Here is a 15,245-nt window from a genome sequence, read left to right on the forward strand (position 1 = left end):
ACCATGCTTGTTAAAGTAGAAGGGCAACAAAAAAGAGGAAGACCCTTGACAAGATACATTGGCACAGTGGTGGCAGCAGTGGGCTCAGGCATAGGGACAGTTGTGAGGCTGGCGCAGGCCTGGGCGGGGTTTCATTCTTGTGTACACAGGCTGGTGTGAGTCAGAACCGATGGACTCTGCAGTACCTTTGAAGAACAGCAGCAGCAACAATATACAATCAAAGAAGAGCCCAGTGGTCATATATTAGTTCTATGTTTTCTCTTTTGAGGAACCACCAGACTTGGCTGTTAACAGAAAGGCTGATAGTTCGAACTAATGAAAAGCTTGACCATTTGAACCCACCAGCAGCTCCCAGGAGTGATCTCATCTTGCGGAAATGTAGACTAGTCTGGAAAGCCCTGTGGAGCAGTTCTGTTTTGTCTCATGGGGTCACTATGAGTTGGAATTGATTTGATGGCACCTAACAAAAACAACAGTACGCAGTTTGTTACAATTTTTCCCAGTTGCCTTCAAGTACTCTTTACATTATATGCTTGTTTTTCATCGAGGAGCGATTCAAGGCTCATGTCCTACCTTCAGTGGAGCACTTCTTCATGCAGCTTACTTGTCCCTTCAGGTTTTGCTTTGGCCCGATCTCATGTATACCACTTCCATTTAACAATGGAGTGTTGCTGCGCATGTCCAACTTTATGATTCTGTGGGTCAGACAATACCCACTTCATGATAGGTAGTTCAGGCCTCATGGTGACTTGGTGACCCATGGTGAGGCGTTCAGTCTCCACCAAGGCCCAATAACAGGCCAACAGCTATTTTTCAAAGGGGGAGTAGTTGTCTGCAGGGGATGGTAAGACTTTAATCCAAAATCCCAATGGTCTACGTTGTGATTCACCAATAGGGGTCTGCCAAAGGCTCCACACTGCATCTTTATCTACAACTGACACTTCTAGCATCATCGGGTCAGCTGGATCATATGGTCCCAGTGGCAAAGCAGCTTGCACGGCAGCCTGAACCTGTTGCAGAGCCTTTTCTTGTTCTGGGCCCCACTCAAAATTGGAGGCTTCTCATGTCACTTGATAAATAGGTCAAAATAGAACACCCAAGTGTGATATGTTGAGGCCACTAGGCGTTGAGCCTCTTTTTTAGTCGTTGGAGGCACCTAATGCAATAGCTTATCCTTCACTTTAGAAGGAATATCTCGACATGCCTCATACCACTGGACCCCTAGAAATTTTACTGAGGTGGAGGGTGCCTGAATCTTCGTTGGGTTAATTTCCCAACCTCTTGTATGCAGATATTGTACCAATGAATCTAGAGTCTTTGACACATCCTCCTTCGTGGGTCCAATCAGCATGATGTCATCAATACAATGGACCAGTGTGACATTTTGTGCAATAGACAGGTGATCAGGGTCCCTTTGGACTAAATTATGGCACAGGGCAGAAGAGTTGATATACCCCTGGGGGAGAGTTGTAAAAGTATATTGTTGCCCCTGCCAGCGGAAGGCAAACTGCTTCTGGTGGTCCTTCGAGACTGGTATTGAGAAGAAGGCATTAGCCAGATCAATAGCTGCATACCAAGTACCAGAAGAAGTATTAATTTGCTCAAGCAATGAAATCACAGGGGCCACCCAATACATAACAGTAGCAAAATTGCAGTTATGAAGTAGCAATGCAAACAATTTTATGGTTGGGGGGGCGGTCATCACAACATGAGGAACTGTATTAAATAGTCATGGCATTAGGAAGGTTTGAGACCCACTATTCTAATGCGATCCTTCTCAAATTAACGGTAGCCAGGCACTATCTAATTCTTCTGGTCTCAAGGTTGTGGAAACTAGTATTTGCACGTGCCGTCAGCCCACTAGACTATTTCCACGTGTCTTTCCATTTTAATCACTTTTCTTTCTTCCAGATGGGAAGAGACCAATATTTGCATCTTAGATGGCTGCTCATGAGCTTTTAAGATCCTAGTTATTACCAGAGTAGGATATAGAACATTGTCTTTGTGAACTATGTTATATCAGCTGACCTCCGTACCACCTGAGAGAGACTATGCTCCTGATCCATCCCCAGTGACTCATTTTTCCAAGGTGTTTAGTTATGGCTAAGAAGTTTTCATAACCTTGCCTCTCTGTACCACCACATTCCTGGATGTATTTGTAGCAAAGGTAAATAAGTACACATACATAACTGTCTTCTCTCAAACCTGTATAAATGATAAGAACTCCTAGACTTTTAGCTACAATACCACTAATGCCTCTAAAAATTAATAATTCTTTAATATGCTCAACTAGTGTACACATTTCCTGAATTAACTTTTATAAGCAATTATTTATTCTGCATTTAATTTTGTTGAAACGGTATCTGATGAAATTCATTCATTATAATTCAGTCCATAGGTTTCCCTAGCTCTTCTCCGCCCTCCATCCACCCGCCTTGCCCCCCCCCACCTATATAAGCATTTTGTGTGGATGTGAAGAAATCTAATTATATGTTCTGTGCCTTTCCTATACTTTGGGTTTCTCTCATTGTATACCAGTTGCATACATGTTTCTATGTTTGCTTTATTTCTTGTTAGTAGTTGGGGCTAAATGCTTTATTACATTTTTTTTTCTTTTATTAAATTTTGGCATGACTACTTCAAAAGTGGTATTATACCTACCTGCTGTTTTAAAGGGTCTTTGATTTTATGATCTTTACCTTGAAGGAACTTGAAACAAGTAGGAAAGCAAAAGCTATAATCACTTTTGTCAGAACTCTACCATCCTACACCTGATTGTTGGTATATTAAGTTGAAATCATCAAACTACCAGAATCTGTACCAACAAAACGGTGGAAATTCAAATCCCCAAAAGACAACTCTTTGTAATATAGCTATTTTTTCATAGAAAGTGGGTTTAAAGGCTTAACAATTTTCCCCCCAGCTGCTAACAAAATGTTTCAGTCAATTAGTTACATTGATTGAACACTTAGAGTCACACTAAATAAAAATCATTCAATTAATTTTACTCATCTAGCTAGAAGGTGCCTTAAATGATCTGCCCTGGTTCTGTTGGTTTACAGGTGACAAACAGCTAAAGAACAGTTTTACGGACATTGCTCCTCCAAAGAGTTGTATCAGTAAAAGCACCAACGGGGGGTATAAAGTATATTGGGAGTCCATTCCTTGTTCTGCTAGGTGATATGATCATCAGTAATCCGTGGTCTCTGTCACTTCAGGAAATTTGTCTGTCTGAATGACAACATAGACCACAGTCACAAAGATGCCCAGACAGTGAAGGCTGTTCTCAAGGACTTCTATGAATCCATGTTCCCCATTCCTTCCCAGTTTGAGTTGCCCAGGGATTACCGTAACCGCTTCCTTCATATTCATGAGCTGCAAGAATGGTAAGTGGTCATATTTCATATAATTACACATATATTTCTATTTTAAAGTGGTGAAATACCTTTAGTGTGTTATGATTTGGGCATGAACTTCTTTGCAAATATATTTTTAGCATATTTTTTATTTCAATTAATATGAAAGGTGCTCATTAGCATTTTAAGGGGTTGAAGAAACCACTTAACAGGAAATCTTGTCACTTGCTCCATTGCCATCAAGTCAATTCTGACTCAATAGCAGGCCACAGGACAGCGTAGTGCTGCCCCAGGCAGTGTCCACAGAAACCAGCTGCCACATCTTTCCCCTGAGAGGGGCTGGCTGATTGGTTTGAACTTCAGACCTTTCAGGTAGTAGCAGAGCACTTAACCAATGAGCTGCTAGAGCTCCTTCAAGGGTAGACCTGCCATAGGGTTTCTAAGGCTGTAATTTTTTTTTAGTTAAAAAAACAAAGTAAAATAGATAAAAACCTCAGTATAAAATAAAGCATAAAATATTTTAAAACTATGAGCAAATTTAAAATAGATTATAAGGGAGATCAAATGATGTGGTGCTGATTTTAACCTAACTGCACCTGCAAGAATCCACTTTCCACTACACTCTTCCTGATAGCAAGGCCATCCTCCACCCTGGTCTAGGGGGAGAGGGAATTCACTAGAGGCTACCCATATATATTTCCCCTTCTTTTTTTTTAACTGAAACCCTTTTAAATGGCCCAAAGGGGAGCTCAAATGATAAGATCACATTCTAACCTAACTACATCTGTCAAGATTGACTTTACCATGAATACGCTTTGTCAGATAACAAGGCTATTCGCCTCCCTCAACTATGATCAGAAGGGTCACCAGAGGTTTAACCACATGTGGACACTGCACATACATTTGGCCTTCCACTGTCACCAATAGTAAGGCTGTAATCTTGATAGGTGCAGATCACCAGCTCTTATCTCCCTGGAGGCTGGGCAGCGGGGACGACAGATGAGTTTCAATGAACTTATCTGCCAAAATCTTTATTATTAAATACTTTATTGGGGGGCTCTTACATTCTCTTATCACAGTCCATTCAACCAGTGTGTCCAGTGTAGTGGGCTACCAGACACACCTCAGGAGAAAAATGAGGCTGTCTACTCCCAAAAAGATTGACGCCCCCGAGACCCAAAGGGGCAGTTCTGCCTTGCCGTACAGGTCACTCGGAGTCAGTGCTCACTCCATGGCAGTGAGTCCTTTTCTTTGAGTGCATGAATGGCTCACTAATGACAGTGAAACCACACAGAGGTACGTTCTTGTTTTCTTCTCTCCGAACAGGAGGGCGTATCGGGATAAATTGAAGTTCTGGACTCATTGTTTACTGGCAACTGTGATTATATTTACAGTCTTCTCTTTTTTTGCCGAACAGGTGAGTTTTCCATATTATATGTGGGCATTAAACAGCATTTCCCTTGATACGCTGGCATCTGACTATTTTTTAAACTGCTATGAATTCACAACCAGAAATTCTTCATTTTCCCCATTGGCTTATACCTTATATTTCAATATTGTGTCATAATATTCAGGTAGAAGTCACAACAGCCTTTATTCACCTCATTTGTCTTCAAAATCTAATAGTAGTATGCATTTAATCTAGACCTCAGGAGATAAAAACCCAAAGGCCTCAGGTAAAGCTAGAGTGCTCTAAGGATTGTTCACCAAGAACCTGCTTAGATCCCTCATCTGATTCCAGAATTTTTTATGGGTCTTCCATTTTCCTTCCCAAAGTGACCACCCTGTGCTCTCTGCAGACCTCACACTATTCTTTGGACATTGGGTAGCTTCCCACGGACCTTCCAAAGACTTGCTGGCCAGGCTCCTCCTCTTGATTCCCTCCCTCCTTCCTCGCCTCTCCTCTGGGGAAAACTCAACTCTGGTGCACCCTTCTGGAGCTCTGGAGCCAGAAGCAGGGTGGGGGCGTGACTTGGTAGGAGGAAGATTTGTGAAGTAAACAGACAGAGCTAAGAGAACTTTCAGTGACTGCAGGTATGAAACGCTCTGAAGAAAAATGGATTGAAGGACAGGAACAAGAGTCTGGGCTGACTTCACTTATTCAGGAAAAGCGAGCCTATTCTGGGCCTCTGTTCAAGAAAGCAGTTGAGCAGGGCTTTCCTAGCTGTGACTCAGGGATCATGCAACTTAAACCAAGGAGGAGGCGCTGTGAGCTGTCGAAGAAACAGAAGTTGAACTTTCTGCTGCACGCGGGAAGAAAGTCCAGAAGTAGATTGGGCAGGCAAGCAGGACTGCCACTTAGCCTTCATCTACTTCCCAGGAAATACAGATTGCTTTTGTCATCAGTTTTGCCCTTGCTACTTGCAGGTAAAACTCTTAGGGGTGGGGGAAATCTCTGTTCCATCTTTTAGACTAGGGGTCCGTGAGGAACCTGCCTGCGTGGGCAAGGAAAGGGGTCCTGGCTAGTGGTGACAGTGGGGGCAGGGCCAATCTTTGATCCCTTTCAGCACAGAACAGGGAACCAGGAGCCAGTAAGAGGAGAAAAGAAAGGAAGATTCTATTTCTTCTCCTCGCCAGCACCATGTTCTTGACCTACTCAAATGCAATGCCTTACTCTTCCCACACCCATCACCCTTAGCCATCACTCTGGTCCAGCCAACTTCGCCTGGTTCTCCGCCCAGAGTCCCAGCTCACCCTCCAAACCATTTTAACGTATATAAGATGTTACCTGTCTTTTCAAATGATTGCTGCTAATGTTTTTGAAAATCCTGTGTTGCATAATTAGTCATTTTCAAGCCCAAAGTTATGTCTTACCAGTAAGTTGTTCCTTAAGAAAGGAAGCTTGGAACAAACTAATTTTGGTTCTTTTGTGTGTGTCTTGCATGTTTTACGCTAAGCCTAATGACCAGACAAACTCAGTGATGGGTTTTGTTTTGGGCGAGGAACAATGAAGTCTTACCTGAATTTTTTTTAAACTCTATAAGCTTGTGGAAATAATTGTCCCCTATGGCCCTCACAGAGAAATTGAATATACTCTATTTTTCAATATGCCTTCTTAATTCATGGAAAATTAAATTTTACTTCCTGTCTCCTTGTTTAGTTAATTGCACTTAAGCGGAAGATATTTCCAAGGAGAATACTCAAGGAAGCTAGTCCGGATCGAATCAGGGTATAGAGCATATTCATCTGAATACCATCTACCTCAGCGTTTTCCGAGCATCTAAAAACACGGAGCCACAAAGATGACTTGGTGGTGGGGTGCTTCCCCAGCGCAGCCTGAAGAAGGACGAATGTCCAGTCCCATCCTTGTGTTGGAGCTAGCCCACCGACCAGGAATTGTTCAGACGGCACCCTGTGTTGAGCAACTCTGATCCGGTTCTACTTTTTAAAAAGCATTTGCTCCTGGACCTGTCGTCCTTTTTGCAAAAAGCAGTTGCTCCATCTCCAAAGCAGCCGCTGGCAGCCAACGTTGATATGAGAAACCCGGTCTGCTTGGGAGCCTTTGCGAAGAGGCCCCAGCGTTGGCACCTCAAAGGCATCTGCTGCGCTTTTGCCGTTATTTTTTCTTCTCCTCCTCCTCCTGCTTCTTATTCCCCATTTGCAAAATAAGTAGTTATGAGGTTAACTAGTTAATCTTGCTTCTGAGAAGATGGAGTGGAATGTCTCAACGTGTTTTTGTAGATGTTATGTAAATAATGCACCACTAGCACCTTTTATAGGCAACATCGAAATTATAGATGATGATAATGATTTTGATTAATGTGTAAGACTGTAAATTGGTTTCCAGGTACTGAAAACGCAATGACTTCACATTAGAAATGCTTCTTGTTTACTGTAGCCCCTGGGAATACTGTGACCATGTGGAGGCCTAAGGACAAAGGGCTAGAGTTCAGTAGCAATGCTACTTTCCAGGTGTAATTATATTCTGTAAATGTATATATTCAAACAGAAGTGCCTCCTTTTAGAAATGAGTCTGGTGATGGTGCAGGTACAAGACGACGGTGGCTTGTTTAGCCCTCATCAGGGCATACCTCCCCGCTCTCTCAGTTGTTATTATAAAGAGCCATTGCCTTCATGAGTGAATGGACTCCCATCTCTTAGGATCCCTGTGGGACAGAGTAGAATTGCCTGGGGAAGGTTTCCAAGGCTGGAATCGTGACGGGAGCAAACTGCCATGTCTTTCTCCACAGAGTGGCTTGTGGGGTCAAACCACCTGCTTCTTGGTTTGCAACCAGGCGCTTAACCACTGCACCGTCAAGGCTCCTGTCACACAAAGCAGGGGTCAGCAGACATGCCCTGTAAGAGGCTAGATAGTGAATATTTAGGCTCTGCAGGCCACGTACATCACTTTTGCATATTATGCTTTTATTTTAAATAACTCCTTTAAAAAAACACACATAAACCATGGCTAGCCCACGGCTATACCTAAACAGGCTAACCAAAGCCCATAGTTTGCTGATGCCAGGAATGGAAAATTAGTATTTATACATATGGGTATGGCATGACCTTCAGCCATATTTTGTTCATGTCATTATACAGTGGATCTATGGAGACCGGATTCCATGAGTTCTTTTTGAGCTTTCTGACAAGTGTTTTAGATCATGATCTCAACAGTATTCTTTCAAGATGGCGTACCTATTTTGTAAAAAAAGAACTTGAAATGTAAATACTGTGTGATGTGAAAGTTGTGTATTTCAAAAACCGAAATCTTCTGAAAAGTTGTGTTCTTGTCTGATGCTTTGATTTTTAACTCCTGGAAGAGTGAGTATGTTTTTATCCAGAGCCGGCAGTCCCTTGTGTGCCTGCCCAGTACGGTTCTGTGCAAGTCCATGTCGGGTTTTATTTGTCTGTACTGAACATTATGGGAACTAGATGGGAAGAAGCATAAGCAGACAACCAGAATAGAATATGCTGAAGAATGTGACTTTACAAGGAGAAAATAAGTTTTAAAGAGAATTATTATGTGTCAAAATGCAGGGGCGATCTGTGTCTCCTTTACAAGTGAGGAACTTATTCTAGAAAGGTTGTAGGGGAGCGAAGATTTGGGTGTGGCTGTTTCTGTGGTTAACTGAACAAACAAAAAACCCTGTTGCTATCACTTGGTCTGACTCATAGCAGCCCTCTAGGACAGACGAGAACTGCCCAATAGGGCTTCCAGGGCTGTAAATCTTTACAGAAGCAGAGCACCACATCTGTCTCCTGTGGAGCAGCTCAGGGGTTTGAACAGCCAACCTTTCCATCTGTAACAGATGAGAACTGCCCAATAGGGCTTCCAGGGCTGTAAATCTTTACAAAATCAGGGCACCACATCTGTCTCCTGTGGAGCAGCTCAGGGGTTTGAACAGCCAACCTTTCCGTCTGTAACTGATCATAGAGCTCCTTTTGATATACCTAATCCACACCCAATCAAGAGCTGAATAGATCATGGGACAGATAACAGAATTATAGATGATCTGAAATCAATGGCCTTCTATATTTTCAGAACCATTGTTGTTAGGTGTCACGGAGTGGGTTCCGAACCATAGTGACCCTGCGTGCAACAGAGTGAAGCACTGCCTGGTCCTGCGCCATCCTCACAGTTGTTCCTGTGCCCAACCACTACGTCAGTCCGTCTCGTTGAGGGCCTTGCTCCTCTTTTGCTGTCTCCAATTTACCAAGCACGATATCCTTCTCCAGGGACTGGTCTCTCCTGACAACATGTCCAGAGTCTGTAAGACACAGTCTCGCCATCCTTGCCTCTAAGGACCACTCTGTCTGGCCTAACTTCTTCCAAGACACATGTTTGTCCTCTTGACTGTCCATGGTACTTTCAATATTCTTCACCAGCACAATTCAAATGCATCGATTCTTCTCTGGTCTTCCTTATTCAATATCCAATTTTCACATGCATGTAAGGCCATGGAAAATACCATGGCTTGAGTCAGGCACACCTTTGTCCTCAAAGTAGCATCAACTGCTAGTTCAGATGAAATCCTACAGAAAGCCTGTGTCTAATATAGAAATAGGAAAGCTGCGTGGCTGAACAGACTCCCAGACATGCCTCTGTTCCCAACCCAGGGCTCACTCGGCCTGACTGAGAAAGAGGCTGAATGAAAGCAAAAGGGAAGAGCTTTATTTTGGTTGATCAAGCAAGGAGCAAGCCAGGCCTAGAGTCGCCAAGACCAAACCCTGTAAAAAAGGGGTTTTCAGGTTTATAAGTGTACACTTGATGACAGTGAGCTTGAGTCCGAGTTCACAGATTCCCAGAGGAGTGGTCATGAATGAGCAGTGACCTTGTTCCCTGATCCATGTCTTTGGTTTCGGCATCAACCAGGTTGCAACTGCCCTTTTTGTTCATGTCTCATGGGCCAGATCTGGTTTTAACTTTGTAACTGATAACCACTTGCTGTGGTGGTATCCTTTCCTGGGAGGAAAGGGCTCAAGATAGTCTATCAGGTAGAAAGGAAAGGTACAGGATGAGCAATATGTAAGATAGATATAGTTCTCAGTATCCTGTGACATCTCTTCTGTCCTCAGGGTAAGTTCCTTGGGCATTTTGTGGACTCTACACCACACAGAACTAAGCAGCTTAGAGAGCGGCCTAACTCCAAACTCCAGGCTCACAGGCTGCATATGAAGGGGACAGTGAAAGCCTTGCATTTTGTCAAGGTTGAAACCAAAGCCAAAAAGACGATGGGATTCACCAAAGACCCCCAAGGAAGTTAAAGGCTGGCATGGACTTGCAGCCCGATTGCCCCTCTTTTTCCACCCCCCACACATGAGGCAGCACTGCCTCCTCTCCCCACCCTGCCACATGCACAAGTGCACATGTGAGTGTAAAGCACACTCACCAATCAGACTGTTGGGCTTCAAGTTCTGCATCCCAGAAATGACCTGTTTAGCTTTTTCTTCAGAAACGTAGGAAGTCATACTGGTGTCTTCCTGCCCGGCTTACTGTGATGAGTGAAGGAAGGGTCGCAGGTAAAAAGTAGTGTGTGGCAAATAGTCTTGGCTGGTATATGTCGGTGGTGGTGGTAATGATAGAAGTTTGTTAAAAGGGTCGTTTCTAGCCTAATAATTTGGGTCACACAAACACCTAAGAAAATGAGACATTTTGTATTACCAAAAAAAATGTTTTTCTTGGCCTAGTTTTTTAGGAGCCCTGGTGGCACAGTGGGTTATATGCTGGGGCCGCTGACCACACTATGGAACAAAGATGAGGCTTTCTACTCCCATGAAGTGTTGGTAACAGCTTCAGAAACCCACAGGGGCCAGTTCTACAGGGACCCTGCCCTACAGGGTCACTGTGTGTCAGAATTGACTGTTTGGTTTCTTACTTATTTAAAATGTAGATTTTAAGGAATGCATGCAATGTCTTTATTTGGGTATCCACTTTTACTCTGTATTGTGCATATCAAGTCATCTCACAAGCCACTAATGTAGGCCGGTAACAGCATTGCTATGTATACAGTAAACCTAGGAAAGGTGGAACCTGTGTAAAGCAGAAACCTGTCAGAAGAGGAACGTGCAAATATTTCCCTCTAAAACGAGCTACAGGAAAGCCGGAAGACTGTACCCTGCCAGTGGCAGGAACCTCCCCAGCCCTAGAAAAACAAGCACGTCTCTTCCAGTTTGAGCTCTCACTGGTTTCGCTGTTGTAGCGTATTATCTTTCTGGGATGGTGATAGGCATGCCGCTTCACAAGTTAAAGGGAAACCAGAAAAGCTCAGCCTTCATGTCTGTGTTAACAGGGGCTAAAGACTCCTCAGCCTAGTTGCTTCTCCTTCTCAACTCTAATAACAGCTCAGTCTTAGTCTTGTTGGCATTCTGTGTGCTAAAAGCTTTGTGTTTCTAATTTCATCGCATCCTCACCACAACCTCATTTATACCCAGGAAGGAGGGAACTAGAGCCTGGCTAGGTCAAGAATCTCGGCTCCCCACCGGGTATCAAAATAGCCAGTAGCAGAACCAGCTTTTTGATTCAAGTCTCTCCAGAATTCATTCTTAGCCACTAAGATGTACTTGGATGTGAAGGACAAATCTTAACCTATCTAAGGAAGAGAGGGGGTGGGGGAAGCTGCAGGAGGCAGGTGCCCTGGAAGGCTTGTTCAAAGCCTTCCACCTGCTTCTCTGAAGGTCAGCTTTTCTTTCACCACTTGATGGGGTGGTGGCAACTTCTGGCTGGAATCCTCCAGAGCGGGAGGAAGGGAACCCTTTCTTGGGCCCCCACCTAGAACACCTGAGTTACTATGATTGGTTTAGGCTGGGTTCTGAGTTTTACCAGAAAGGGGGAAAGAAGTAGACTGGTTGGACAAACAACACTAATTTCGCTGACCAAAGACTGGATGTATATGGGAGATGATGTTCCTTCCCTGCCAGCCTTCCCTCCTGACTGCAGTGTCAGCCCCAGCGTACTTTCCCAATTGTGCTGTGCTTTTTCGTGCTTTTACACCCTGGAATACAGAACTGCTTGACTGGTTTTTGCCTATCTTACTCATACCTAAAGACCCTTCAGCAGTAATTCATCTCTAGAGCCTGGGTTCTTTGAAAAGATGAATAAAGAAACCAGGAATGTACTCGTTAGGCTTCAAGTACTGTTGACAAGACTCTATCTCACCACTACTACTTCTACTCTGCCATGGAGGCGATGCTGATGCAGCGGCCCTACAGGACAGGTTAGAACTGGCCCTCTGGCCTTCCGAGACTAACTTGACAGGAGTAGAAAGTGTCTTCCTCCCTCGGAGCAGCTGGTGGTTTCGCCACTGCTGGACCTTGTGGCTAGCAGCCCAACACATAAATAACCACTACGCCACCAGGGCTCCATTCTACATTACAGGATACTAAAATTAGGAAGTATTTTATGGTGACCCTAAATCATTGGAGTAAATAGGCAATGTTCTACATGGGTTAGCAACATTACCATTTAAGAATGGCACTGAGGTATAACTGAAGGATCTGTTAGAGCACGTGATTAAATCTGCAGCTCTGTCCAGGTTATGGTGGTCTCTTCCCAGCAGTCAAATGGCAAGGTGATGGACACCAATGTTAGGAAAACTTTATCGTGAGCAGCCCAAAAAAAAAGAAAAAAAGATGAGTTTTTCCAGTAAGGATCACTATAGTAAAACAATCTCTACATTGATAGAACAATGAATATTGCAAAAAGAGGTCTGGAGTCTGTCACATGTCCTTCACCCAGTGAAATGCTGAGCATCACAAGGAAGGGAATTCGATGCAGAACAGTAGTGCCCGTTAGACTTGCCTTGGACCTATTATTTGAAGTAGGCATCTGAAAGTGTGACCCAAGTAAAAATTCCAAACTTTTGTTCATCAAATCTTTGGTAAAACCATTATAGAAAGAAAAAAAAAATAGAGTCGATAGCAAACAATCCTAAACACTGCCATTGAGTCAATTCTGACTCATAGCGGCCCTTTTGGACAGACTAGCACTGCCCCTGTACATTTCCTGAGACTATACCTCTTTGCGGAAGTAGAAAGCCTCACCTTTTCCCCATGGAACGCCTGGTGGTCTCAAACTGCTGACCCAATATGTGCCCCACTGCACCATTAGGTCTTGAGGTAGAAAACAAAGGCGGGAACTAATGAAATATATTTTTAAGAGCTAAAAAAGCAAAGACACTGCTACCAAGTTCATTCCAACTCTAGTGAGCCTCTATAGCAGTGGTCTCAACCTTCCTCATGCCGGGACCCTTTCATACCGTTCCTCATGTGGTGGTGACCCCCAACCATAACATTGTTTTCATTGCTACTTCATCCCTGTCATTTTGCTACTGTGATAAATCGGACGACCCCTGTGAAAGGGTCCTTCGATCCCCAAAGGGTTCGACACCCACAGGTTGAGAAACGCTGCTCTACAGGGTTTCCACGTTCATCCCCTGGAATGGCTGGTGGTTTGAGCCGCAGACCTAGATGATTTGGTGGCCCCGAAAAGGGGATTCAAGGAAATAAAATCCCAAGTTTAAGGTTCCTGAGTGGGTGGCACATAACAGTTTGTGCTCCACTGCTAACCTAAAATCTGGTGTTGGTGTTTTGAACGCACTGTGTTACTGAGGAACAAAGGGCCTGTGGCTTGATCCACTTCTGTGAGCAACTACAGGCAAGACAATCTTTTGACACCTGGGTTTTCCATGAGTCAGAATGGACTAACCACCACCACCACTGATTTCGAATGGTTACATTGTACGTGAATTTCATTTTTGGCATAAACTATGTCTTCAGAAAATATTCTATGATAAGCAAGCAGAACCAGAAATGCATAGTAGAGTTTAGGTAATCTTACGATGACCTATAAAGAGCCCTGGTGGTGGGGTGGTTCTAGTTGGACTGGACACAAGGTGAACACTTCCAAACCACTACCACCTCGGCAGAAAACGAGGCTTTCTAACCCTGTGAAGAGTTACAGCCTCAGGAACTCAGGGACAGTTCTACCCTGTCCTGTAGGGTTGCCATGTGTTGGCAATCACTTGGTGGCAGTGAGTTTTTGTTTTGTTTTTTGTTTTTACACAATATTATTTAGCTTCGAAGTCCTTCCTAAATGCGTTCATCTTTCAGAACATCCACTGTCTTATGGGTTGCTTGCAAGACCCAGGAACTATTTAGTCCTATTGTTGCTTCCTGGACCATACAAAGAGGTTTGGTTTTTTTCCCCATGAGGGTGTTGGCTGCTGGTTGTCTTGAATCACACAGATCTTGGTCTTTGAGCCTCCACGCCAAGTAGCATTTATTCTGACTTAACAGACTGCGTGTGCTGTTTTGCGCTTTCGCTTTCTTGGCTCACTTGCTGTTTCATGCTCTTCGTTTTCCTTACAAGCCGTCTTCTTTCAACGTGCCAGGTGATTTCTTCATGGTCGTCTGGGAAACCGTGCTTAACTTCCCTAGAATGTCATCCCTTCCCCTCCCTTCGCTGCCGCTTCTCCTCCAGGAGTCCAGGCCCGTCGCTCGCTTCCGCCCAGGTGAGGACGCCCTCGCCGCCTGACCTTGACGTCCATCCCACCCTCCCCGACTCCTGCAGGGCTGTGCCGACCACAGCCCCGCCGGCCTCCCGAGCCCGCTGGCTGCACGCGCGCGCCGCGGAAGCTGCATCACAGCCCTGGGAATGACTCTGCCCGACTGTTTATCCCAGAAACTCCATCTAATAGAGTCATCCCATTCATGTTTTCATATTGTTAGGTGAGGCGTCAATTTTGAAACCCGAATACCGACAGATTCTAGAGAAGTCAAATGATCAGGATACCCAGTGTTGATGATCATGGAGCCATTCATTTCCTTTGTTCATTGTTTGGCTTTCTTGCAGAATTTTACAGTCAACAATCCATACTCATTTTGATTCAACTCATGCATTGCATTCCCTTCAGTGTACCCTCACTTATCCCACTACTTGCTGCACTTTATCCGTGGGTAAGGAGCCTGTAAATCTTTCCAGGAGCAGACACACTCATCTTTCTCCTGAGGAGTGCCTTGTGAATTTGAATTGCCAACCTTGCGATTAGCAGCCCCATGCTTAAACGGTGCCACTAAGACTCCTTAATATCAGACTGAGTCCTTGACAAATACTGGTTCCACACTTCAGTGGGGTTAGTGGGTGTTATGAGAATTTATTTTAAAATGTGGCTTCCCAATCCCCACCCACAGGAGATCTTAAATGGGTCCTATCCCTCCTTTCCCCTCCCTTCAGTGATCTGATAGAGGTTGATGCATAAACTCAAACCCAAACCAGGCTCCCTGCTATGGAGTCGATTCTGACGCATAGTGGCCCTGTAGGAGAGGGTAGGGTCTGAAACTACACTTTCAAAGACTTTGATATTTGAAACCAGGTGCATATGTGGAAACATATTCCACCAAACCAAACGCACTTAGGAGGCCTGGTAGGGCGTGACCAAGGGTAATGTAACC

At 44.3% G+C, this 15,245-nt stretch overlaps 1 protein-coding gene across 1 annotated transcript in view; it reads left to right on the plus strand.

The window, feature by feature from the left end:
• The window catches only part of GNPTAB (N-acetylglucosamine-1-phosphate transferase subunits alpha and beta), a 94,443-nt gene that overhangs the window by 54,261 nt on the left and 24,937 nt on the right, over nt 1–15,245 (plus strand). Inside the window, exons 19-21 of the mRNA XM_013004058.2 lie at nt 3,219–3,386; nt 4,683–4,773; nt 6,457–6,525. Of these exons, the coding sequence (XP_012859512.2) occupies nt 3,219–3,386; nt 4,683–4,773; nt 6,457–6,525 (328 nt within the window). The remainder of the gene's footprint in view (nt 1–3,218; nt 3,387–4,682; nt 4,774–6,456; nt 6,526–15,245) is intronic.

This window comes from Echinops telfairi, unplaced genomic scaffold, assembly GCF_000313985.2.
Source record: "Echinops telfairi isolate 266 unplaced genomic scaffold, ASM31398v2 ScPeMD7_2;HRSCAF=8, whole genome shotgun sequence".
NCBI lineage: Eukaryota > Metazoa > Chordata > Mammalia > Afrosoricida > Tenrecidae > Echinops > Echinops telfairi.